We start from the raw sequence: 27350 nt of genomic DNA, 5'->3' as shown, positions 1-27350 counted from the left end.
GGAACGCTGAACACATTGCTGACAACAAATAGACAAGAGAGATGACAATAGCTGGCATAATCTTTACCAGTTATTGCAAAGCAAAATATTGAGAAATAATTCATTTATTTATGTTACTAAAGCTAAACACAGCATTTTGCTAGTCTGAGGTTATTGTCAATGGAATTCACTGATAACACAATAAAGTTCTAAAGATGTTAGTTCTATCTATTAGTTCTTTTTTGAGCCTGAGCAGCTGACTTGGTTTTTTATTTCCTCTCCCACACATTTGTCTTTTTATTTCTTCATGTTTGAATCAGAAATCAAGTCTTACCATATTTTTTAGACCCAGTCTAGCATAATATAACCTCACCAGCAGCCTCCAGCCATTACAGCCACCAAAAAAAAAAAAAAAAAAAAAAAAGGACATTAAGTTAAGGGTATTTAGAATGATTGTTTAAAATATTTTTTTTTCCTCAGATGCTATTTTCAGTGGAATTCATTAAACATTATCACAATATACCATTGCTCTATGGCATACTGTAAATATTTTGGTACAACTAGGAAAAATGTTGATTTTTATGTCCTATATTCTTTTGCTATGTTTATCAGAAACCAAGGTTTCTACTGAGTCAGAGAGTTATACAATATTGAAGAACAGTGATGTCAAGGAAAGCCATAATAATACACAAAATAATATAAATCGATGGTTCGCCCTCATGTGGTGCATTTAGCTAATTTCCAGAAAATAACAGAGCCTCAGAGATGAGCAATTAAAATAATTTGGCCACTGGATATGAAGAGAGATTGAAAAGGCCAGAAATAGTGTATTTTGATAGAAGAAAAATTGGAAAGGACATAAAACAGAGAATAAAAATGTACGTAAAATAATAAATATGGATACACAAGAATATACACTTCCTCTGCACATATAGTACATGAACAAATGGACATTTAACGAAAGCAGAGGACTAGTGATTTGAGCTAAACCAAAAAATTTTGTTTTTCAGACACACTTACTTACGACCATGAAACTCAATACCAAGAGGATGCACAAAACTTATTAAAGTTATCTCCAATTCCTTAGTGAACAAAAAGTTATAAAAGTAAAATTTACAGGAAAATTAAATTCATATATGCAAATATATACTATCTATTTATATTTATATTGAAAAGCATAAGGAAAACATAACAATATTTTCTCTGAGTGTTCTTTTTAGGGTTTATGTATGAAATTATAACTTAAAAAGTAAAAAAAAATTATAGCTAGTACCTATACTGAAACAGAGTTAACAAGGAGAATATATCTGAAAAACAACAAAAATACATTTACAAATTTTAACATGTGAAATATCAAAATTAAATATCACCACATCAGGAAATAGAAAAATAAGACAAAAATAAAAGGGTTGGTATACATCAACACAATCTCTCAGATAACCTTAACCAAGCCCTGTAAGGCCATAAGACTACAATGAATATTTCTTAATTACTTTGATCAGAGATTAGAATACATAGAGTATAAAACATATTTATTTTCTCTCAAAACAAATACTGGCAATGTTAAATCACAATGAAGATTTTCTGCACACCTTCATTTTCTTTCATTTTTGCCCTTTAACATATGTGGCTTCAAGTATGATTTTGATTTTGAATTCTCATTGTTTAAAATTATTATTTGGGGGTATTTATAAATTTTGTGCTGTATTTTAATTAAATCATGGATATATTTCATCCTTAACTCTGCCTTAATTTCACCAATGTCTTTTGAATTTGCTCACCTCCTTAAATTAAAATCATACATGTGGCTGCTAAAAATTGAAATCAAAGATAATATTATCACGAGCTATTTCCAATCATTCCAAGAAACACACACACACTTTATGTAACTTTTATGGCCAAGTTCATTGATATGCTGTGCCTGTTTTATGCTACCCTGGAGTAGAGCAAAGCAGGCAGAGCATACTGGCTGGTTAAGCTAAATTTACAGCTCCGTTGTTGAATAAAAGCACTGCAAATCGGTTGGGAGGCACACCCCAGTTTCCTTCTGTCTCTTGCTTCTCTCTCCTTCTTCGGAGCACTCACATTTGTTTCCACTGCCTCCTGCATCTTCTATAGTCTGCTCTACAGAAACATATCCCTCCTGTCCTCTGTAAACTCCAAGTACATGCATATACATGTGTGCATGTACAACACAGACCTGAGCCTCTGTCTGCTGCCTCCTTTACTGAGCACATCTGGTATAATGTGAAGCTTATGAAAATAATTATTTGAACATTAGTAGCCGACCACTGCTCTTATTTTTTCTATAACCTTTGGCAGAAGAGAGTGGATTATATCCTCATAAACTGCAGTGTAGAATTATCCTCTTAGAAAATAGCCACCATCTTCTGTTGCTTTGAAAGAGATTAAAGCAAATTTAAGCTGAATAGGTGGAAGCAAATGATGAAACAAAACTCTCTAGAGGGAAAGATACATCAGGCCCTGAAGATGGAAAAGAGCTGTGCCTTTTTATTGTCACAGGGGAAAAGGAGAGATGTCTGTCCTCCTAAAAAGGACATTCTTTCAAAGATTTTTGTAGCTAGACCAGTTGCTTAACTACTGTAAACATCAAACTAAAATTTTCTGGCAAAATTACAAGCTATAGAGATTTGATAACTGCACTTTCCCATTCTACAGAAACTTCTCTCTCATACATTTTCTACTACTTCCTTGTAGTTAACATGAGCATACAGTTCTTCAAACAAATGGGAAAGAAATGGAAAGGAAAACATATGTTTCTATATAAAGAGCAGTCTCCATCTTCAAACTGATTGTGGCCATTCATATTTGATTTTGCACTAGAAATAGTTTGTTTCAAAATACAATAAAGACTCTTCCTGTATCACTGAAATCAAAATGGCGGACACAAACCAACCCCAGACTTTTTCCTGTTTCCCACTAGAGTCCCACTGGAGCCACTCACTTAGCATGTCATTGAAGTGATTATTCAGTGTTATGCCTCTAACTCATCTTCAAATTTTGTGCATTTTTATGCATGTTAGTTGCTTTTTCCTGAGGAAATACAAATATTTTCTTTGACAGTTTGGAGAAAGAGTGATATGCAATGTCATACAGTCCCAAGATTTACTTAAAATAGATTTATCTAGTGATTTATGCAGTGGAAAATATCTAATATTTAGCTACCTGCATGCATATATTTGTGTGTGTGTAAATGCTTATACTGTTCTACAAATAGATTCTGGCCTAAGAACAATATACCTGATATCAAATACATCATTTTGTGTAGTACCCGATTATGGGCAAAAGTCTAGAGACAGAAAAAAGCCTTGGTCTCCATTCCTGTGGACTTTAGCATTCAGAAAGATCTTTGCTGTGAAATCTGACAGTCAATCAAGCAGTAACGAGCTAGTGTCATGGCTACTGACACTCAGCTATGTGCTTGGTGCAACTCTAGGAAGAAACTAGGGCTCTGCCTGTGAGAAAGTGAAAGTTATGTGTACCCCCTAGGGAGCTTTAGATGATTTTAACGCAAATTTCTCAGTTCCTAAGAACTCAAAGGTTTAGGCTCCGAAGGCAGCCAGAAAGCAGGAAGCCTTGACTTCTCTCCAAACAGGCTCCACCTGTCTGCAGACTTATTCACACCATGGTTCTTTTGAAGAGGTCCTTCACCAACACCCTCAGCTGCCTTCACGAGGGATCGAGTACTGCATGACCTCTCTCTACTGAGGATTAGGTATGAAAAGAAAATCTCTCTATTTTGTCCCTTATTTTACTGTTAAAATTGAGGATATCCAACATTTTCCCCCACTCTTAGTAAGGATATTCTCTGTAACTCTGTCCCTAAAACCAATTTATTTAGGGGGGAGGGGGAAATCAAGCTAATTTTCCTATCTGCAGAACTCACTGTTTATTTTCTTAAAAACTGACCTATTGCAGGTAAAAACTCTAGAACAACTGCCAACTTGCTGGGGTTTTTTAGCAATTCTTCTAATGATTTTCTCTAAGACTGTACCTTCCTTTTTATCTATGGCTAAAGGACTGAAAAGCATATCCCTCCTTCCTGACTGCTGTCTCACAATTCTGTCCTGGCCAAAATGAGAATGCAGGCTACATCATGTTTCACATTTTGGACAATAACAGGGATAGATTCTGGCCCACCAATAGTGTTTCTTTACTAGCTGTGAATTTATCTACCATACAGGCCAGATCCATAGAAAATAGCTATGTGGTCTAAGCTACATAATCTACAGATTTTGTATTGACCCTTCAAAGTTCCATGCTGTTTGCTTCATTGATCTCCACTCAGAAGGGTCATACTTGTCATACTAAATCCATATCCATAAATCCTACACAGGGCACAAAGACTGTGCCCAGGCAAAAAGGAGCTTACGGTCTAGGCAAATGTTTTCTGTTATTGCTATTCTTTTGGAGAACAGGAAGACAGAAGTATCTATTGTAATCAGTCAATAGCATTATAGTTCTTAAAAAAAAAAAAAAAAAATTAACTATTTAAAACAATGTATAACCTTCAAATTAATTACTTTTATATTACCTGCATTAAAAATAAAAAAGGAAGTAATTAAGCATTTACTTTAGTGATATGTCTGCAAATGATTAGTTGATCTGTGGTAGCTTACATGAATTTTATTTTCTGGAACAGTGATGCCTTTCTCAGTGGCAGATATTTAAATTCCCTCTAACTCTGAAGCAAAATAATAGGCACAGTAGCAATATGAGCTGCTCCAAACTATTTACTAGTGCATCTTAAACTGGAACTGCAAGATACATATTCAAAAAGGTATTATTAAGCCCAGGCATTTGTTGTCAGGATAGCAGGGGTATCAGTTATGGCTGCAGCCTCACTTAGGTGGGTCTTCTGTTCAATAAGATGGGACCACCATTCTGCACAGTATTAGATGGCCATATTACCTATATCATTACTGGGACAGTTTAGATCCAAATCAAAGATTTTGGGTTGATCATACCAGATGTATTAATATCAGACACTAATACTAGTGATTTGAACCATCCAATCTTGTAACTTCTGTAAAATTTCAACAAAGAATAAGACACATCCTGGAAAAAGCTTGAGGTAATACTGAGGTGTAGAAAATTTGGAGCCTGCCACTGACTATTTGCTTAGACTCTTTTTAAACACATGCAAATATTGTAAATAAAATTAAAACATTTTCCACACTAACAGTGTGATATTGTGAGTGTGTAAGGCTATTTCTGTGTCTAGGGATTAGACTCTGAATTCAGGTGTGTTGTCATCAGATCCTCTGCATATTGCTTCATGGTCTGCCTGGGAGTTCTTCAGAAAAAAACCCCAAGCAAACAAAAATGACTCCTATACTTTTTGTGATGTATTTTCAATAAAATACAGTCAAAAGATACACAATGTAAACGCACTACTTCAAACTAGAAGTCTTCAAAGTGATTAGAGATACATGTTAGTTATCTCATTGCCTTCCTTGTATATCAGTTTCCACTAAATGAAACTTCTTTTCTAATACATAGCATTTGCCCAGTCTTGGGAGGTGAGTGCCCACTAATCCCTTCCACTGGACTGCTTTACAATGAAATGAAATGGTGTATGTAAGACAGGACTACTGAAAGTCTAAAGGAGTGTCTTTAGAACTGGTTTTATCTCCTCTGGTCCCATGAAAATGAGACTAAAGATTATGACGCATCACCTATGAAAGAATAAAATTCCATTTAGAATGAGCTGTTTAAAGCAAAGAGAAATACACCATGCAACACTTCCTATCATTCTTACTGAGACATTTCACAATTCTTTACTTTTAAGTAAATAACACTTTACTGAAAGTCATAGAAAAAGCCAATTTGTCAAATCTGTGAGCACCAAGATGAGACATTTAAGTGAATGAGGAACACTGGATTCAGACCACACTTATATTACTTTCTATCTACTTGCATATAACTGCAGTCAACAGGAATGTGAACAGTAATTTTTCTCTGCCTGGTATAGCATTTATATATATGCTTAAATTTCAGTTTTGTAGGTAGAGAAATGAGAAAACTCAAAGTAATTTTACTGGCTTGTATAATAATGATAAAATGAGTGACCGATTAAATCATTAGACTTTTTTTTCTGTTGATCCTGAGTGGATCATCACAACAATTAAATCATCTATTTTTTTTATTTACTTAGCTTTCATATACTGGGATACCAGGATTAAGACAGTTTCACCATGGGTCATTCTCCTGTCTTTCAAGGGTACATTAGCTCTTATTCATGTTCTTATGTTGTACAACCAGCTTTCATAACTTTAAAACAAAAAAGAACCAACCTGAATGCTGTGAGATACTCAACATCGCCCATAGGAGGATCCAAGCCACCTGTCCAAGCAATATTTATGTTATACCCTTCACCAGGGCCACTTCCAACCTGAAAAATAGGAATAAAATGCCAAAAGGGGTAAAGAGGAGGAAAAAGAAGGAGGAAAAATGAGAGGAAAAAAAATCTCCAGTCTGCTTTAGGAACAAACATCAAACAATATGTCAGATCAGCCCAGCCTTGTTTGACAAAGACTGCTCTGGGTTATGCACTTGTTCTCCACTGGTCCCCTGCTCCCAGTGGACAATTTGGTAATCTGGTGTAATTTAAAGAACCAGAGAAGGACAAGAAAATTAGGGGTAATCATGCAATGCAATTACCTGAAAGATACAAATAAAAATGGGGCTCTAAAGAAATAAACCTAACCTCATTTGGGGCTCCACTGCCAGGGAAGAAGTTGCCTTCATCATAGCGATGGAGGGAAACATACAGGATGCTGGGGTCAGCATAAAAAGCTTGCTGTGTACCGTTGCCATGGTGAACATCCTAAAGGAGAAAGAAAACAGATGACAAATGTAATAATGTCCAACTCAGTGTAGAGAGCTCGGTTCTGCTTTCTTTTACCACCCCCACCCTCTGTCTCTGTTTCTCTCCCTCTCCCTTGCCCTCCTTTTGTCTTTCCCTTTCCCCCTCCCTTCACCACCCCATACTTCCTGAACTTTCAGGCAAATTACTCTTTAATGCACTCATTTTTTAAACTGGCTTCTAAAATCAGGAAACCATAGCGAGCGTGCCCTGGAGACTCCAGATGAGCAGTCATTGAGAAATCCCAGTCCTTTTGTACAATTAGATATTTATACACCGGCTCTTTGTACTCCTTGACTCAGTGATGGAATCTAGCATCCTGTTTTATGGAGGAATTTTATGACTTATTAACTGCCAACAGTTCATAACCCCTCAGGCTTAATTAACTAGCCTCATTGGCCTCTGAAGAAAGACTAATGTTTAAACTACAAACTAGTATTTTGCAGAAGGATCTATGGTTTACAGAGCTTTTCCACAATTCTTGACAGAACACTAAACATAAGTGTATTCATTGATTTGCCAAGTTCCACTATTGAGGTCAAAGGCTCTGCGACCAGCTGAGTAAATTGGCTTTCTTGAAACATTCAGTTCAGTTAGCAGTCCCTCAGCAGTTAGATCCACATCAAAAGAGATGCCAGATGCAGAAAGGACTTCATACTTCATTTTTGCAAAATCATGACAGCAACAGTTGAAGACATAGGAATATGATCTCATTAGCTATTAAATCATCTGGCAGATAGGATGGTGCCTTCCACAATCAAGGAGTGACCTTGGCCAGTCTCCATATTTCAAACATTTTATAACGCCAGTGAAAAGAAATTCTGTCATTAAATAAAATACTGGAAAAGAAATGCTGACAGTATATCTGTATAACAAAGACTGATGATGTGGACTTTCCCTCTTTTTTAGTTTTGTTTTCACAGCTCTACTATTGTACTATGTGGTTAGACACACAAGAAATTTTACAATTGGAAATGGAAAATCTACTTGCCTTTTAGTAAAAGAAAAATTATTCTTTTTTGTAAGTTTCTCCACTGACATTTGTAAGAAGCTGAAAAATTATTGATATTATTGATTCTCCGCCTTTAATCCATCCCTTTGAAACTTCTGATTTAAAGAGGGAATTTAGAAGGAGGACAGACAAAGTACTCTGAATGGTAACATTATCACCCAGACTCTGTGTATTTTACAAACACTATGAGGTCTGAACCAAATTTAGTATCTGAGAAACAATGGTTGCATTTTCCTCAGGATGCCTGGACTCAAGGAAGGTTCAAGATAAGGTATACACTGCCAATGCCTCAGCAAGCGCTGACCATTGCTTTTGCTCTTTGCAAGCTGATGTAACCCATGACTTTCACCCACATTGTTCAGGTCTCTCTACGTTGATTGAGTCTTAGTTGCATTGCATTGTGCTTGACTTGGGCCTCCTCTGAGACCTCTGTGGGGTAATATTATAATGGTTACTATTTCTCAGTTTTAAGTACTTGAAACAACATGAAGATGAGGTTACAGACCAACTGTGACAATGTCAAGGCTGAATGTAACACATGTTAGAGGTGCAAGGGGGTACACACTGGTGTGAGGCTGCTGGAGATCTGAAGGCAGTCAGCATAGGGTTACAGGGCTCTGACTGGCAAATGAAGTAAAATATGGCATGCAGACTAACCCCAGAATCCCATCCAGTCTTCAATTGCAATTGAATTAGTTGGTTTACCCCAAAACAGACCCTGATCATGCTAACACACATGCAAGTATAGGTGATCTTGGAATAAGGATTGCAACAACAACCTGAGATGTTGACCATATAGATACATCTGCAGAGACTATGACTAAAACCATAATAAGCCTTCATTTTGTGATTTCTAATTAGTCTTTCTTTTCCAGGCATATTTGGGTCTTTAGATCTATTCTTGCTCTAACAGTGAGAAGTAAAAATAGTAAATAGGCATACAGAGTTCTTATTTTTCTTTTTAAATTATTATTCAAATCTCAAAGCTAAGTTTCTTGTCTAAAGTTTAATTCCACTAAGGGTTACTCTGTTCTAAAGAGCAGTAACGTCTCTGGTTAAACAAAAGAATGTGTTGTATAAGACTGAGGATGTTACCGTGTAGGAAATGTGTATATACTCTGCACTTTCCAGATCAAATTTATTCAGGGTATATAAGTCAGTTCAAAATGGAGATTTATTCAAATGGTGGAGTGATGAAAGAAAAGCTGACAGAGAGTTCTTTTATTTTAGATTATTAAAAAAAAGAAGGAAAGATTAAAAATTAAAATGTTAAGCTTTTTTATATGAACACATGTAGCAGCTATGAAGACTACACTTCATTTGTAACTAGAGTACAGTTTAATGTGTGGGATTGACTATTACTTTTTAACATTTATGTTCTAGTAACATGTATAGCTGCCAACCAGCATGGGGTCCTGCTGTGCTAGACATACCAAAATATAGTCTTAAAGGTTAATTTCAAGTCTAACATCTGAAATTCCATTCTTTCCTTCAGACGCCCAAAACTCTGTGTTGGTGGACATAAAAACATCACTATTAGCTTGTTCATTCATTCAGTTGGGATTATGATTTATCCATAGTTTGCATACATAGGAAATTTTCCATATGACTTTTTGTACATCATTGCACTGACCGTGGAGCAGACTAGGGACTGGTCTGCAACTGCTCCAGGAATTAAGTAATCTGTGTCAGCCATATATTTCTCCCTTTTCACCAGCTGAGTTTTTCTGGCCAATGGGACAGAGTCAGAGAGGCTGAGCATTCTCTGATTATTTTCCTGGTTAAGGATAGGCAGCTTCACTGGTAATCGTTTGCACAGGTAATGATTTGCACATTTAACCTTGCCTTCCAAAATTGAAGCTGAATTCCAAAGTGCTTATTGGCTGAGTAGGTGAAATGGAAGAGAATTCTTTTCCCAACAAGGTGAATGTAACACAGTCAGAAAGACTTAAAAACATTCACAAATTGAAACTTTGAATAGTTTTTTATTATTAAAAAACAAGAATAAGCATAATGTTCACTTTTGGCCAGCATTTACAGCATCAAAATTCAATGAACTGTAAGATTCAAGACAGCAAACACATACAACACAGAATGGAAGTGAATTTTTCAAAAATACTGGTTTATGATTATGTTCCTAAGTGATAGTAGAACACTGAGAAATATTTGAAAAATATTCTAGGAATATCTAACCTACCCATGTACTTATTCTACTACTCATTTTACACTTGCCATTCCTTCTCCCACACTCCCCCTTTCTCTGCTTCTCTTCAACAGCCAGTACGCATGTTTAACTGAACAAAAGTGTTAGATGGTAAGGCCATGACTTCACAATAAGATTTAATTATGAGTGCAGATACGAACAAGATTTAGACTATTAAGCTCTGCACTTCAAAAACCCTTTAACATATTTTGTCTTTAAATCTTTTATCACCTGCAAAAATTAATTAAGTGCAGATGTAACAGGTTAGGTTTTGATGCCAGGGTTCATTTCCTGTCTATGCTTTGTCAGACACCCTATTACACCTCCTCATGAACTGTAGGAAAACAAAAATGGTGCTCATAAATCAGCATTCAGCTTTCCTTAGGTTGTGCATTGGGCTGATCCTTTAAGTGCAAGGCAGAGCTCCAATTCATTTTTCATGAAAATAATATAGACAACATGCCAAATGTCATCTGCATTTAAATAATCTATTTGTTAAACGTATTAAGTATTGTGGAAGAATGCCTTCTATTAAAATACAAGACTAATCCAATGAAGTGGATTTTTAATCACGTAGCTTTCCTTCAGGGAACCATCAAAAGCTGGCATACATGACTTGAAAATTTCTTAGAGGGAATGACCTGTTGATTTGTTTAATAATATCGAAGTTACACAACAAGTCGAATCATTGCTAGCTGGGGAAGTGGCCAATTTGGTTACCAAAGCAACGACATTCTTTAAAGCACATCTGACTATTTAAAGTTTGTATTCGGTAGGGGAAAGTAAATTTGGGTTCTGTAGGGTTATTTTAACGGTGGAAGTATCAATTCATTTAAGGACCATAAAAGTTGCCCTGATCTGTGCCTTCTTCTCATTAAATTGCAGTTAACACCATTAAAGTGAAACATAGATGTTTATGGCTTCAGTACTGCCATCCTGGCTTTAATGAGTTCCCAAAATCAGAGGAAATGCACACCTTTATTACTCGTAGGTATTAAAAGCAGGAAAGTCTGACATATAAATACAAATTCATTATCTTTTACCTAGATGCACTCAAAGTGCAATGCTTGCCAAGAATACATACCAGATCTACAATCAATATCTTGCCTATATTTAGCTTGTCTCTCAAGTATTTGGCAGTAATTGCAATCGAATTAAAAAAGCAGAACCCCCTGTGGAATAGAGAAGAACAGAAATAAGAAAGCAAATCAGTTGGGAAAACAGCTATAAATAATGTTCAGAGCATTTTAAAAAATGCTATATGATCTCTGAGGCCATAAATCTGCTTCTGGGAGTACCTAGAAAGCCTTTTCAGTCATCTGCTAGCAATTACATTTCTTCAGAGACATGCACAACGCAGGTGATTGCCAGTAACCTTAGTGCTCCAAGATGGGCAATATTCCCTAGTACTTACATGGCTGTTGATTCTTCAGCATGATGGCCTGGGGGCCTTACAACAGCAAAGCCATTCTGTAAGAACAAGATAGGTTTTCAATTATCAGCTTAAAAAAATACTTGACTTGGTGCAAAACAGAGCAGCAGGCAGACTGGATTGAAATCTATTAGAGGCTCTTGAGCACTTTTTCTGTCCATTCACCCTTTCATGGTACTGCCAGAAATAATACATTTGAGAACAGTGGCATATAAACTTATATAAATACACACATTCACATACATACATATACACACAACATGATCTAAAGAGGAGGAAAAAGGCAGGATGGGAAAGCAGTTGTTATCTGTCATATTCTGCTGTCTAGAATTCATATTTAGAAGTAAGCAGAGACCACTGATCTATTCTTGATCTAAGTTCATGTACATCACATTGCCCTAGATTGAGATGCTTCAGAATAAAAGTAGCTTGAGTTTTATATTTTACAGGATTAGTCAGTGTTGACATTACTTTCTGTATGGACTAAATTATAAATTTAGACTCACACAGAGACATGTTCCTGATAGTAGAAAAAGGACAACAGTGAATATCCCATATTTCTGCAAACCATAACTTAAATTTGGAAACCTGCCATGCTTGCAAGTGTAATAGATTCCCTAAAGTCAATTTATAATACACTTTCTGGAATTATACATAAATTTCATAAAGTACAGCACTAGGATCAGTGATGATCAAGGAATTTTTTGCCTCTACAGTCACTGAAGATAAAAGAAAAATTAAATTTCATTTGTTCCAGTGCAGATAACATAGAGGGAAAATGTAGAAGTACAGGCAAGCTAATTCTGTTCAGAAAGTCAGATTATATATTCAAGAAAGGTGTGTATCATAAAATTTTTCTTACAACAGTCAGACTCAGGAGTAACACCATTACTTCACCGAATTTACACTTTATTTCAACTATTCAAGATAGTTGCTCTCTTGCATTCAGTTATATATTTGACGTCACATTAATCGTAATTAACATAAATATTAGAAATTATAGTCTGTGCATTAGTATGTCAGCCAAACTTGGATTTACAAGCAGCCTCACACAAATACCATGTGTGTATGTATGACTGCAAGACCAACCAAGAATTACATTTTCAGAGAGGAAGGAATGGGATGAAAAAGGATGGAATAGTTGTCTATTTTAATAATCAATATTAAAGTAGTCCAGTTTGACATACTTAAGCTAATTAAATCTCAATGTTTCAGCCTTTACTCAGCTGAAACAAACATGATAATCAGTAAAGGCATAAATAAGGAGGAAAAACATGGTGGTTAAGAGAGTTACATTGGTGTCTGTGAAATCTGTTTAATTACAATGTGAGTTTGTGTGTACCTGTGCAATTGTCTACCTATGTTGTTTCACTGGCACTAATTTATGAACAAATACTACCAGGCTACCTCATATCATTTGCTGCTAAACCTAATCTAAGTAGCCAGCTGCAAAGTTTTGCAGAATGTGGCCAAAGTTCTATCAGACTACAGCAAACTTAAACTCTAAAGCAAATGGAACACATCTGTGAGAGTGGTTCTTCTGGCCACCATTTAAAGAATCTGGGGGATTTGACACCATGCCTTATTTTGCATTAAATTCCCACATTTAGAACAAAAATAAAACCAAAAATAAACCTGAAAAGAGAACACTACATTCGTGTTTAGTCAGGCATTCCTGACGGTGGAATATAAATTGCCACCAATTTATCAAACACACTATCAAAAAAAAGGCCTTGTGGACTTCACTAATCTTCAGAACCAAACCAGCTTTACACTCTTAGCTAAAACCCTATTCTTTATCCTTCTAAGGGTTTTTCTTAACATTTCACACAAAATATGACTTAGAGAAGAATTCTGTGGAGTCTTCTTGCAGTGTTTGTGAAAAAACAAAGCATGTGTATGCTGAAGAATGTACCAATAATGAAGTGAGAAGAGACTCAAAGAGAGTATTACTAGAGTAAGAGCATCATGTCACCTGTATTTTGTTCTCTCCGTATCTGTAAGAATTCGGAAAAAATCCACACAAGGCTTACAGCTGCCCCTGCTCAGCTCACAGCTCATTATCATCTAGCTTTATCAGCATTCCCAAAAGATCAGTATAATTAAGATGATTATCTCTGGGAGGATTTCATGGGGCAATATATCAACAGAAAAAAATCTACACTGCTCCTTTTGGCAAGATGGCAGTCACAGTGTAGGCTTCTCTTCCCTGTTCCCTCACATTGACAAGACTGTTTGGGAGCCCTGTTTTGTTATAGCTAGCTCATTTCTGCTACCAGAGCTTAAGTTAATTATTATAGTTCTCCATGAGTATGCAGGATGATCACATCACTGTTGTGACCGTTTATTATGTTTTTACATTACAAGAAGTTCAGTATTCACATGGAGAATTTTCTTTTTTAAAAATACAGTGACGTATGTTATGTTGATGATAAAGCACATAATATAATTTTACCAAACACTGAAAACTAGTTACCAGACAGTATTAACAGCAACTTCTGTGTAATTGATACAACACTTCATTTCTCCTACTTTTAAACTTTGTATGAATACAGTGTACATTAGCACAACGGAATGTGAATTCATTTATTTAGGCGATATTTAAATACCAGACAGTGAGCTCAGAACAGTAGACAGAAAAGCAAAAATCTGCTTTAAAGATAGAAAGACTAACACGGAGCAATATGTTGAAAATGAAGCCAACACACATAAATTCAAAGCATTTTTGTACAGAGCCTTATTTATACTAGGATACAGACACCTTTATGTGTAGACAGAACATTAAACTGACTGACAGACATGAACATTAGGCAAAGGATTCATGTCTGTGCCATTATATGATTACCTTTACTTAAACTGGAGGATAAAGAGTAAAGCCTGAATAGCTATATTCTAAAATCAGTGAATATTTGAACAATGAACAAAAAGAAGTTTGCCCGAACTCAGTTTACAAAGAAGATCCATTGCAGGATATTGGATATTTAATGAAAACTAAGACAAATATTCATCTTTTTCCACACTAAGCTAAGTATTCTATTGTTTAATGACTCCAAATAGGTAGCTGGATGCTTGATTTCTAAAGAAGAGAGGTATATACATCCTACTGTGCCCTCATTGTCTCTAGCGGTACAGTTGATTGCTTTCTGTAGTGTGCTGGGTCAGCACTTTGGGCTACATCGTGCTTGGGCATCTATTATACCTCTGCCCTAACCTTTCCAAGACAAGCATTCAAAACAGTACCATAACACAGGTGGGTTACTCCAGGGCTTGGGACTGACCATCTACAGCAGAGTTCCACTGGTGTTTCTATAATACAAGGAGGTAAAGGTAGACGTAGGCAATTTTTCCCTAGAGCAACATGTGATGACTGTGGGAAGGAGTGAATCACTCTTCTCATTGCTTGGCAGAGAGGAGCTTGCTCTGCCTAGGTTGAAATGGACTAAAAGCAACTCAGTTAGTCTGGCATTCAGGAATGCTGACAAGCCTGGTATTACTCTGATAAAATCCTCTGTGGTTTTGTTGACTCCAAGAAAAGCTAGTACCATGCAAGAAATAGCAATGGATAAGAGATGTCTTATGAACTATTACTTGAGGCTTAGGGAAGAAAGTTATACAGTGCCCTGCACAAAATTTCTTGAATGCAGTTTAGATCATGAACTTGGAAATCATTGTTTCTAGCCTCTCCCAAATGATCATACCTTTAGAAAGAGGGCCCTAAAAGATCTGCATCTGTAGAAAGAGCATTTCTTTCAACTTCTTTGGAAACATCTCCTAAGGATCTCCCCCCTCTACTGAAGAACTGCTAATCTGCAGGAAATAATGAAAGATTCCTAAGTTTGAATAGGAACCGAGGAACAGCATGATTCTACACCTATTGTAGAAAAATCTGACTAAAAAGATGTGTCTCAATATCTCCTCTTTGTGCCACAATCTAAATACTCAAACAGGCATGGTCCCAATACCCTCATATGGTAAGTTACATTAGGAAGATTTTTGCAATAAAAATATTCTTCATGATGTTACAGTAGAGGACAAAACACCACCACTGAACTTCAAATTTAAGATAAGATTTTTAAAATGGAATCCTTTCAGTTGGAAAGATAAGAAATTGAGGGTCTTTTAATCTGTAAAGCCCTGTACAAAAGAGCAATGTGATCTATCCCAACTATTCATGAGCAGTAAAGACAAATTGAAACAGCAGAGGCTCCATCTGAATGTAAGAAAATAATCTTTTACTGTGAGGGTAACTGAGCGATAGAACAGATTGCCCGGAGAAGCTGTGGAGTGTCCAGGCTTGGAGATATACAAAAGCCATCTGGACACTAGGTTACCATGCTTGAGCAGGGGGGCTGGACCAGATAACCTCCTGAGGTCACTTCCAAACTCAACTGTTCTGTGGTTCTGTGATTCTATTCAGAAGTTTATAACTTTTGAAAAAAGGCTTTCAGAAAAATGGGTGTAATCCCTAGTGATGAGCAAATTTCTTGGCAGAACTTTGTCCTGAGCACTAGCTAACTGCAGTTGCACACACTGTTAAGGTCAGCTTTCTCAGGAACCTTATTTTATATGGTTTTATATGGAGACCAGGTACTTAACTTAGGGTCTGGATTCCACACTTAAAGCTCACCATCCTCAAGTCAGGTGTTAAAGTTTCTATTTTCTACATATCTAAATCCCTTAGCCTATCTAGCCCTTCAGTCTTAAAATTAGCAGTGATTAAACATGTCATGCTTGGACATTCAGTTGTTTTCAATGGAAAGGTTTCATTTTTGCTTCAATGTGCACAGGCTTTAGAATGAGAAGCCAATCACCGAAGATAATATTTAATTCCTTTGTAGAATATTCTTTATTTATTTTACAGAAATGTATCCATTCCTCCTGTCAGAATTAATATTCTATATGGGTTTCATATATACAAATTCATATGCTTATAAAATTACATGAAACCCTATTTCTTTAAATTTAAAATGTGCTCCATAAAGTCTATCTCACAGGGTGAACTGGCCTCAGTGTCATCTTTATGGCTTAGTTAACTCTTACAGTAACAAACATCAGGGCTGCTTTGAGTCTCAGCTGCCTACAACAATCCCCTTTCAACTGGAACCTTGAAGAAGATAACCGTATTTTTACCAGTGTCACTTATGCTGCAATATGACCCCAAGCTATGCCATCCAGCAGGGAGGGTAAGCACAAGAGTGAGTGGTATAAAGCCGGGCAATCCTCAGGTACCTGTTTAGGACAATTTTACAAGCTATTCATACTGCCAGAGCAGGAGCCAGTATCTGGCCCTGGGGGTCTACGAATGCAGTGAAGAAGAATCCATGATTTAACAGACCAGTATTAGCAGCACACAGATTTACCAAGAAAACAGTAATGGACATGAGGGAATATCATTTCATCTTGCAGAGGAAGCTAGTAGAGACCATGGAAACAGAAAAGGATATTAAACATTTAACTCTGTAATGGAAACAGAGATATCCATCTGCTTTGCTGGAGGTCTTAGAGGATAACACCAGAAAATGTGCATGAAAAGCTGGTGCTTGCAGGCTAACTTATATACATCTGTGATGGTCTGTTTAGCCACAACTAATGTTAACTATATTGGAAAAGAAAGTAGACAAAGGGTTTTAAGAACAGAGTGGTCATGGAGATGTTATGTACCACACATATAATTCAAGTTGTACTGCTATATGAAATAATAACAGTCATTCAGCTATAAATATAACCATAATTGTTGGGATGAAGTATCAAAGAGATGGTTCCATAAAAAGTTTTGTAATTTGTAACTCTGTAAAAGCAAAGAATACAAACTACCCTCTAAAAGACTGCATTGGTAACTTTGATTGATATCTTTTATCTATCGTAATACTAGTAAAATAAGCAGTCATTTGTTACTGTTTCTTATACACTATGCATTGTTAAAAATGCTTCACCTGGACAGGGAAAAAATGCCTCTTTCTGTGGCTCCTGCACATCGCTCAGAGATTTTTTAAGGTAGAGGGAGAGTTTTATGGGGTAGAGGATGAAATGTTCACACACACATATATATGATAAGGCAGAGAAAGGGCTTCTGCTTCAGTCGATACAGCTGAAGTGAATGTGCAAGACAGACTTACGTGCCCTTTTTCTGCAAATATATTTCTTAATTCCTTCAAACCTGTTTTCAAAATAGGGAATAACCATAAAAATCCTACCAGATCTTGGCAGTTTATTTTGCAGGTATCTTTTATTTAAAATTAAAGAATATATAGTGCTTATGTGTGTCTATGACAGAAAGGAGCACTGCCATCACCAACACTGACATATTTAAAGAATATGCAAAGTAAGCTAGACAGTAATCCTTATTATTGGTACTATACTCAAAATAATTAATTTCAGCTTATAATATTACTGAATGGGGTCATGTGAGTCTGAAGAAAACCATTTCAGAAATGTTCCTTTGGATTTTCAGTAGTTCCACGGTCTGGTCTGCCACTGAGTTACCTGTGATGATGAAGTCATCTCCCATTGCAAAAAGAGATTCTTGTTCTTTTTAAATTATGTTTTTTGCTGTTACTAATTTTTTTCCTGCCAGTCAATTGTAACATATTAAGAAGCAGCCAGATAAATGTACAATTTGTTATCAGAAAAGATAATGTTCACAAAATAGCCTACAATAACATAACCATTACAAGAACAAATAACATTTTATAGGACATTTTCAAACAAAGTATAAAGATTGGAAAACTATAATACTAACAGTCAACTATATGAATTCCAACTTCTTAAAAGTAGTATTAATCATTTAATAAACACTTAATATATGGCAACAAAAATGTGGCAGCATCAGCCAAAATGGAACTAGCAGCAACCTAAAGTTTTTCAGAAAAAAAATTAATTTGGCAAGCTAAGTCCTAAAGGTGAGATTATCTGCGGGCTGTAAAAGTTATAAATGAAATCTGAAACTCAAGAGAGACCACAGATGTAGAAACCTTCCTTTATTTTCCTCTAAGCCTTGTCTAATGTGGGGTTTGGATGACCTGTATACTCGTCCAGCTCAGCAGCCGAAGCGCCTGCTGTGCAGGATAGCTGGGTGCAGGCAAGGGGAAGGTCTCTGCGCATAGCTGTCTGCGAGTGAAGTAGTGTCTCTGCAGGGAGTGCAGATGAACTGAGCTGAGCATGAGTCGAGGCAAAGGCAGCATCCGGGTTGGGTTGAGAAATAAATGGGAAGGCAGGGAGAAGGACAGCATCTCCCAGTGCCACCAAGCCATTAGACCACACGCCTCTGAAAGCTGCCTCATGCAGAGCAGTGACTGGGATTCTGAGTTGCAGACCTGCCTTTGGGTCTTACAAGATGTGTGTTATAGCCTGAGCCTCCACATGCACCATTTCCTTTTGCTACATACATCTAGCACATCTCTATTTTCCTGTGGCAATGCGAGAGAGGAAAGATCCAGGAAAGAAATGCTCTCTCTGCAGATGTAGATCTATCAGGGCCCTCTTTCTGAAGGTGCGATCATTAGGTAGAAGCTTGAGATGATTTCCTAGTCCATGAGCCACACTGCATGCAAGAAATTTTATGCAGGGCATTAAAACTGTATCTAGTCCCCAGGCCCCGAGAAATATGCCATAAGACTTCTCTTATCTGTTAAAATTATTTACTGTGTATAGCTAATGACTGCAGTGGAATTGTATTCACCTGGTTCCGCATACTCCACTCTTCTAAAGATCTGTGGTCAGCCAGCAGATTGTTAAAAGCTATCTACATAAATCTGTTGGGGAAATGAGAAAGGGGCAAAGGCAGATACAGAAAAACAGCTAGACAGAAAAGCTGTGGCACCGACTCCATATAACATAAAGATGTCTTCATGCATCAGCAGGTTTCCTAAATTATAAAAAGCTCATAACAAGGTGACCTACATGCAATCATTAGGGTCATCTCCTTTTGTAGTATTACCAAGATGACATTCACCATACATGTAAATAAATTAATGAAAGAAATGTAAAGCATTGAATTTGATTCAGTATAGCCTCACATTTATCATACTATATATTTCAGTGGTGTGATTCTTTATTCTCTGTTAAATATTATCTCAAATGTGTATCAAACAGATTTCAATGAGTGTTTATTATATTATTAAACAAACTCCAAAACTACTTAATTTTGACTGTTTGATACAATCAAATAAAAACCATCCAGATTAGGACTCTCCAGAGAAGGGACAACTTGTCTTGATATTAAAAAAAAAAAAAACAAAAAAACAAAACCCAACCCTCAAAAAACCCCACAAACAACAAAAACCACACCAACCACCTCACAGTAATTTACTATTATGGCAGCGGTAGAATTTCAGTAAACCCTATTGTTTTACATCCTTGGAACTGTCATATTGATGCTTTCCCCATTAGTCAAGGAGATCAAAGAAACCTGATGTCTCACAAGGGTTTGAACTACAGTGAAGAGAACTCTCAGCTCCTGGTCATTTCTTGAACACTGTCCAAATCAGATGAACAAAATGTTGCTGTTCTTAGACAAGACCTGTGTGAAATGGGACTGATAGTCTCAGGAAATTCAGAATAAAGTAAAGAACCTTTTGTCTTGTATACGAGTTTGACTCATGCCCAGCTCTGCAGTGAATCTCTCAATTGTTCTGCAGGCTTTCATAATTTATTTGGTAGTCTCAGTCCACAGCAGCATGTACTTAGGGTTCAAACCTATTACTATCACTCTATGCAACAGCAAGCAATATCAGTAGAGACCATGAGATAAGCATAGAAATTAAGATGTCCTGTCCTTCCTGAAATGGACTTGAAATGTCAGATATCAGTCAATACAGGGCAGTTCATGCTTTTCAGGTTCTAAACTCTAGCTAGGCAGTGAAGATATTTATCTTCAGTATTGTAATTAATTAAATACATGTTGATTAACAAAACATTATATTGATATTTTAAATTTTATTAAAATCATGTTAGACTTCTTAAAACCATATATATTGATTCATCAAGGTATACGAAATATTTGGGCTGCTCATACCACATTACACCAACAAATTTGATAATTATAATGTCAGAAAAGCACTTGCTAAATGAATTACTTCAACTTTTCATTCCTAAGGCTTCTTGTCTCAGACTGTATATAGTAGATAGTTTTACTCTGAGGTTATCCTAATGTCTCCGATGTCTCCGTGGCTGTTTCAGAAAAAGGCAGCTGAGATTCTCTGATGCAGTGGATAGATAATCCACTGCCTCCTCTACTGCAATCTGGAGCACTTCCCTGTGGGAAGTCCTTGCTGTGTATTGTAACTGTGGGTTTTCTGAACAAATCAGTGTGTCCTGTCTCTTTTTTTATTTTTTTTTTTTCTTAAGACGACACCAAACTGACAGTGCACCATCTGATAACAATCCACACTGGTAAACTTCCAGGGAAAAATTACAGCATGTTTCTCTACTTCTATCATTTTGCTGTTTATATGTTGCAGAGCTCTTATAGCTTACACACAATTCTTGGAAGGCGTTTTTTGTCATCCAAAGATTCTGAAGCTGCAGCAGATCATTCCAGATTCCCATCAGACCTTAATCCTCCCACTCAGTGCTCACAGTACAGGCCCCAAATGGTTGCTTCACATGCATATTTGCTCAGTGAATGCACATGGAAGTGGTCAGCGTCGCTTACTTCCCCTCATATCTCTACAAGTACACTGCAGAATTGTCAATTTTCGTATACTAGAAACAGCTGATCAAAGCAACATGTATATTTCTTGAGGAAAAATGGCAGCAAGATGGGAAAGCAACATGCTAATTAATAACGATAGATTGAAATGTACAGATGTGTAGTGCTAAAATCTCACATTTACCTAAAATTTTATCCTGAACACCATGTAGAAAAACACAGAATACACTGCAAAAATTCCCCTAACAACATTTACCGTATGATGGCATTGGGAGCAACTTGCCAGCAAAACCCAGGTTAGTATGGATGCAGTGACAATGCAAATATAGGAGGACTCTGCCAAAATAGCTAATGTCAGGATCGGTACATTTCCAGAACTTCTGCTAGTGTGCTTTTCTTTTGTCAGTCAGGCCTTAATAGCCTTTCCTTAACCTTATATTGTAAATACCACATGTGGATTGTTAGTTCATACAGTTGGTATGGTGGCATTTAAGTCACTGGGCTTCATGCTGGAAGAATAGGAGCAGGTTAGATAAACACCTATCAGGAATGGCGTGAGTATTCCTGATTTTCTTTGACAGCAAATCCTTTCCATTCCTATTTTATTGATGATTTGGTATAAACCAACAACTTGGCACATCTATCGAACAAATACCTTTCCTATGTCTCAGCTGGAGGTTGCATGAGACTGCTTCCATTTTCTGCACTGTAGACAAAGACTTCATTTAAGATCTACAATAATTTTACGGTAAACCACAAACTAGTACTAAATTTAAAATCTTTGTTTACAGACTGTTGCAAAGTCAGTAGCAATCAAGATCTCCCAGTGGCCAATGTTTGATCCCTTTCAGCTGTCCATCACACAACCAAGTGCTTTCACACTGTGTAAAGACATCGCAAATGTACAGAGGTAAGCAGTAAAGATTCTGCAGCAGACCCTGCTCATGTCAACTGCACAAAGGACATATCTCATTATTCTTATCAAAACTTGCTTTTATATTGCTTTAGACACTGATCTATGTCCTACGGTTACTAAAGGTAAAATCTAGCTAAAAAAGTCCTTTAATTTCATAAACTGTGTGGGAATAATGCACAGTGAGTTCTGTATTGAATACTACTGTATCCAAAATGCTTAATGGGGATGAAGTACCCATGAGAAAGCATGCACACCAGGATCCCATATGATGTCCCCTGTTCTTGATCTGAGCTTTCAAAAGCTTTACATTTTCTGTATTACGTGGCTAATAATTTTGACGTCTGATTAGGAAAGTTTAGTAACTGCATTCAATTGGGTTGGAGATATAGGATCGCATTTCACCTGAGCACGCTGTCATTTGTGTAATTATCTATTCTATATCTATAAACACAAAAATATATGTGCCCCTCCCCATATATGTGGCTAATGTATTTTGACTGAAACAAGACAGATATACAATAAGAAAATTCTCAAGTTCAAATACATTTTGAAATTTGAAAAATTATCATACAATGCTGATTTTAAAATATTTACTTCTGTCTTGATTTTGGAAACAAGACTGAATCCATTAGTATTTGGACTGGAAAGTGAAGAAACAGTTTCATTAAGGAGACATGTTAGCTCCAACAATGTTTATTGGGGCAAGCCTGCACTCCGGCTGCATATGGCGTACCTTTAAATAGGGCTGTTAAAATACCAAATAAAATGTCAAAGTCTGTCAGGTCTGGAGCTTTTATAAATTGTTTAGACTGAGGATAATTTGAGTTTTGTACATCATGCCTTGCAGATCATGTGGCACAGAGATAGGAAAGGAAAGAAAGGGGGCCAGGGAGAATAACACGGGGCGTTCAGTCTAGTGGAAAGGCACCTCTTGGGTCATCACTCTCCTCACCAGCCGCCTCCCTCTTTCCCCTACATGGCTGCTGTGTGCCTCCCCTCTCTCTGGGTGGTATCCTGTTGTTATGCACGTGACTAAACAACCATATTAAAAAAAAAAAAAAGATTATAAAAGTTCACTTCAAAAGGCTGTGCCAGAGCTACTTGCCAGAGATGTAAGCTCTCTGTGAGATGTTACACGCTTTAACTTCACCTTGGGGTGTAGCACCCTGTGCTGCAAGTACCCACCCCTGCTTCAGTGTACCAATGGCAAGGCCAAGGCCTGGGAGAGCCATCCAGTCTGCCACACCTTCGTGGTTGTCCTCTCGACCCTTGTCCCACCACCCTCCCCAGAGCAGAGTGGTTGAACAACACCTCCCTTCAGCCCCCCCATCTCTGCCGCCCCGGCTCTCCCACCCACGGCGCGGCCCGGACCTCACCTTCAGCTCCCGGGAGGCTACGCGGGCTGCCAGCTCGATGACACAGCCCACCGCCATGCGTGCCGCCCCGGCCGAGTGCAGCTCGTTCCAAACGGTGTCACTGTCCACCTGAGCAAACAGCCAGCCCCGGGAGGAAGGCAGGGGAGAGAGGGAGAGGGAGAGGGAGAAGGAGAGCATGAGAGAAAACAAACCCGTGAGGGAGGGCTGGCAGCGTGACAGCCTGCGTACAATAACATCAGTCTTCCGTCCTGGCCAGCTGAAAGGCCTTCTGGACATGGCTTTGCTTATGCTTTTTCTCTGCACGGGCTTCTCCAATGGAAACACATTCCTGTCATGCCTCGCTGCCATTCCCTGTTTAGATTTCTCATTACAAACAGCATTACGTCGGCCAGGTCAGGCCACCAGATGTCGTGTGCCAGGTCCTCACGCCTGCGGGAGGACAGGGACCTGCCAGTGGCCAGGCAAAGCATCCTGCAGGGATGGCCACCGCTGGCTCCAGTGGCTGTCACGGCCAACCTGTGTCACCGAAACTCACCAGCAGCTCAGGTCATTACCACTTTTGTTAAAAAAAAAAAAATAGCAGTAAGCACTTGTCTTTCGTACTCATGCAGGAGTCATTTTTAAGTTACTGAAATCAGAATGATTAATTCTTTAGATTAATTTCAGTAGTTGCTACAGCCATAGACAGAAAATAAAACTAAATAAAGTGCAACCCTTGCTATATCTCCTGTTTTAACGAACTGGTAACTTCTAGCTGAAAGGCTTTAGGTCTCACACTGTAAAAGATTAATGTGGTTGTTTAATGCAGAGAAAATTATCTTTTGTGCCTTCTAAATGAGCAAGTGTGACACGTGAAACATTACATGAATATTACATGAAATAGAACGATAAGGTATTATGAAGATAAAATATTATAAAAGAAATAAAGATGGCTAAGTAGCACTGCTCTACAGCTTCAATTGGTATGCTAAAATTTTACTTTTGAAATCTATTTTTAGTAACTTTTTATTTGCAGGAACATACCAAAAAATATAGGTGAAATGTTTTATATCTCTTATATGAGATTATGACAAGCAGACATGATGGTGTGAAACAGTTTGAAACAGTCATCCAAAGAGACAGCCAGACTTCCTCGATGCTCCACGGGAAGTGCATTTAATTGTATCATACCATACAAATTTATCATGAAAAGAAAAATGTTTAGGGATAGACAAAATACTGTGGCAGATGCTGTTTGGATCATTTCCAAGCACACTGAGACATGTTTTCAGTTTGAACCAGAAGCTTCTGTTCCTAATTTCTTTAAAAAAAGGGGGAGAAAGAAAAAAAGAAGGAAAGAAAGAAATCACATAATTGAAAATAGATGCAACTGCTACTCGAATCTGGAGGTTCTGAGGAGTTTCTCTGATTAGTCATTTGAAACAGAAAGAAGCTTGATCTTCTCTACACCTGTCAAATGCCTTTGCCATTACTGTTAGAATAATATTGTATTTCAAGCTACTAAAGTAATCTTATTTTTCAGTGTACTGGACCTGAGTTTTCTATAGTTTCAATTGGTTTTGTGTGCATGCAGCAGAACTAATGAAAATAATTCACTTTCACAGTAGACCTCAATAAGACGACTGGATTTTGCTTGCAAAGTTTAGAATAACAGTAATAACAGCAGACAGTGTTCTCGTCTGAGAAACTCAAAATGTTGTACAAACACAATTAAGCAGCATCAGCTAGATTTGGGATGATTTGTTATATTTGTTTGGCACATTGGTAGCTTGCGATTTAAAGAAATTAAGTGGCTTTCCAAAAGATGTACACAAATCAATAGGTAACTCAGAAAATTACAAGAAGAAAGAAACTGAGTAGTAAAAATAATAATGATGTATTTAGAATTACGCAGTCCTTCAGGTTGTCTCTGTATTGCTTTAAAGCAACTGTGAATAAATTTTCATTTTTAAAACAAATGCGGAGATAAGTAAGTAGAGGTCATTGGTTAAATCAATTTAATCAAACCATAATAAAGTTTGAAAAATAATGTGCAGTAATTTAAATTTAAAAGTATCAGCAAGAGGGCTGGTAGGGAGTACTTTCTTACCATTTTTATGGCTAGCAAATTAAGGTTAACATGAAGGAGTGGCTGATGAAAATAATTCAATGGCAGCTGCTCGGTACACCAGGGCACGATCAGGAGCCTGCATCCTCCAAGGGACTATGATTCATTTCCAGGAAGGCCGATTAAGTTAAAATTGTAACCACAGTTGAGAGTACCCACACCAAGACAGTTGTCTGTTCCGACACATGAGACGGCAGTCTCTCCAAACGCCGAACGCTGAGAATATGGCATTTATCATTTTCTGTTTTCAGCTGGTTATAAACTTGCATCCCATGAAGAACAACCTAAAAAAACCTTTGATCCTACAGCCAACACTTTAGCTGTAATGACTGGAAAATGCCATCACATCCCATTTTATATCTATGTAGTGCTATGTATTGCCTTAAATATTTCAGGTGTTTAAACAGAGATTTTATTTTAGTGTTATTCAATGTTTACTTTGTAAATTACTGTTGAAATACAGTTATATAAATGTTAAACCCACTAAAACTACAGCTACTAGCTGGCCCAGTTGTCGTGCTTTATAGAAAATGCAGCTATGTAAAATCCTTCTAGATATGCTATTCTTTATCCATGTGTGATGAAATGGTTGGATTTTATACAAGTAAAGGGAATAAGATTAGATGCTGGTTTGTGGTTCTAGTTCATGTATATATCACATACATCTGATAGGCTATCTGGATGCTAAGTATGCATGAATTTGTGACAAACATGATGCTTTCTGAAACAGACTATGAAAAAATCAGATGGAATTTTATATGAGGTTATTTTTGTTCTGCAAGTGCTTTGGAACAGCCAAAGAATTCAGTAAAAACCGTATCTTGATGAGGAATTTTTTCAGAAAATGTTAAACAAAATTTACAGAAAATGCAGCATTTGTAGCTTAATTCTAACACAGAATCTTATCCACCCCCCCCCACCTCTCCCCTTTCCTCCCCATTTGTTTGTGGGGTCTTTTTTGCTTAATTATATATATTAAATTAATTTAAATTTTCTTTTAAAAAGTTGTCAGGATAGGGAAATATTCTGAATGTCTAACCAAATGAAAAAGAACATTTTTCTAAAGCATCAAAATGTGAGTGTTAAACTATGGGCATAGTACACATTTCGTTACCAAAAAATCTATCACTACTGTAGCTTTTCAAAGAAGGATTGTGCATGATAGCGTCAAGAGCCAAAAACACGAGCCCTATCTGAACACTGACTTTCTAACACACATATGGATTTACTTCACTCCGAGTTTCCTGAACGAGCACTGTAAGTTGTAGGCTTTTTCAAGTACATCTAGTATAGCTCAATCATTGGCATGTGTAGCAAAGCTAATACTCTGTAAAGCTACAGATGATAGAAATTAGGCTACCTGTCCCTGAAGTGGATGTGGAGGCATTAAAGAGGAAGGGAATGACTGAAGGGAAAAGAAATGTAGGTAACTTCCTGACCGAATGCAACGGTTTCAAGCCCTGTGTGCAGAAACTCCCTGCTTTTCACTGCAAAAAGAACTTGGTATGAACACTTCCTGCAAGAAATATCTATTTGATAACTTGTCTTTCACAATGAAGACCTTAAGCATACTGAAAACAAGCTAAGAATCTAGAAGCGTGGCAGGAAAGACATAAACCCCTATACCATGCTCAGGTTGTGGCATGTGTATGTGAAGGTGGAGAGGAAGGATATGGAAACAGCTGAGAGAGATATTGTTTACTTAAAGGCCTTTCTGAAATCACTGCAGTTGCTGAAACTGTAAATGTTACTTATTCTGCTATTTACATTTATCTGGAAGCTATCTC

At 37.1% G+C, this 27350-nt stretch overlaps 1 protein-coding gene across 1 annotated transcript in view; it reads right to left on the bottom strand.

Annotated features, from left to right (window-relative positions):
• The window catches only part of LOC104514011 (histone deacetylase 9-like), a gene marked incomplete at its 5' end in the record, with an annotated part of 135785 nt that overhangs the window by 83682 nt on the left and 24753 nt on the right, over positions 1 to 27350 (bottom strand). The window contains 5 exons of the mRNA XM_010157528.1: positions 6297 to 6394; positions 6710 to 6829; positions 11168 to 11255; positions 11498 to 11553; positions 23457 to 23564. Coding sequence (XP_010155830.1) covers positions 6297 to 6394; positions 6710 to 6829; positions 11168 to 11255; positions 11498 to 11553; positions 23457 to 23564 — 470 coding nt within the window. The remainder of the gene's footprint in view (positions 1 to 6296; positions 6395 to 6709; positions 6830 to 11167; positions 11256 to 11497; positions 11554 to 23456; positions 23565 to 27350) is intronic.

Source organism: Eurypyga helias, unplaced genomic scaffold (genome assembly GCF_000690775.1).
Source record: "Eurypyga helias isolate BGI_N326 unplaced genomic scaffold, ASM69077v1 scaffold13778, whole genome shotgun sequence".
NCBI classification, from domain to species: domain Eukaryota; kingdom Metazoa; phylum Chordata; class Aves; order Eurypygiformes; family Eurypygidae; genus Eurypyga; species Eurypyga helias.
This window is presented reverse-complemented; position numbering and strand designations above follow the sequence as displayed.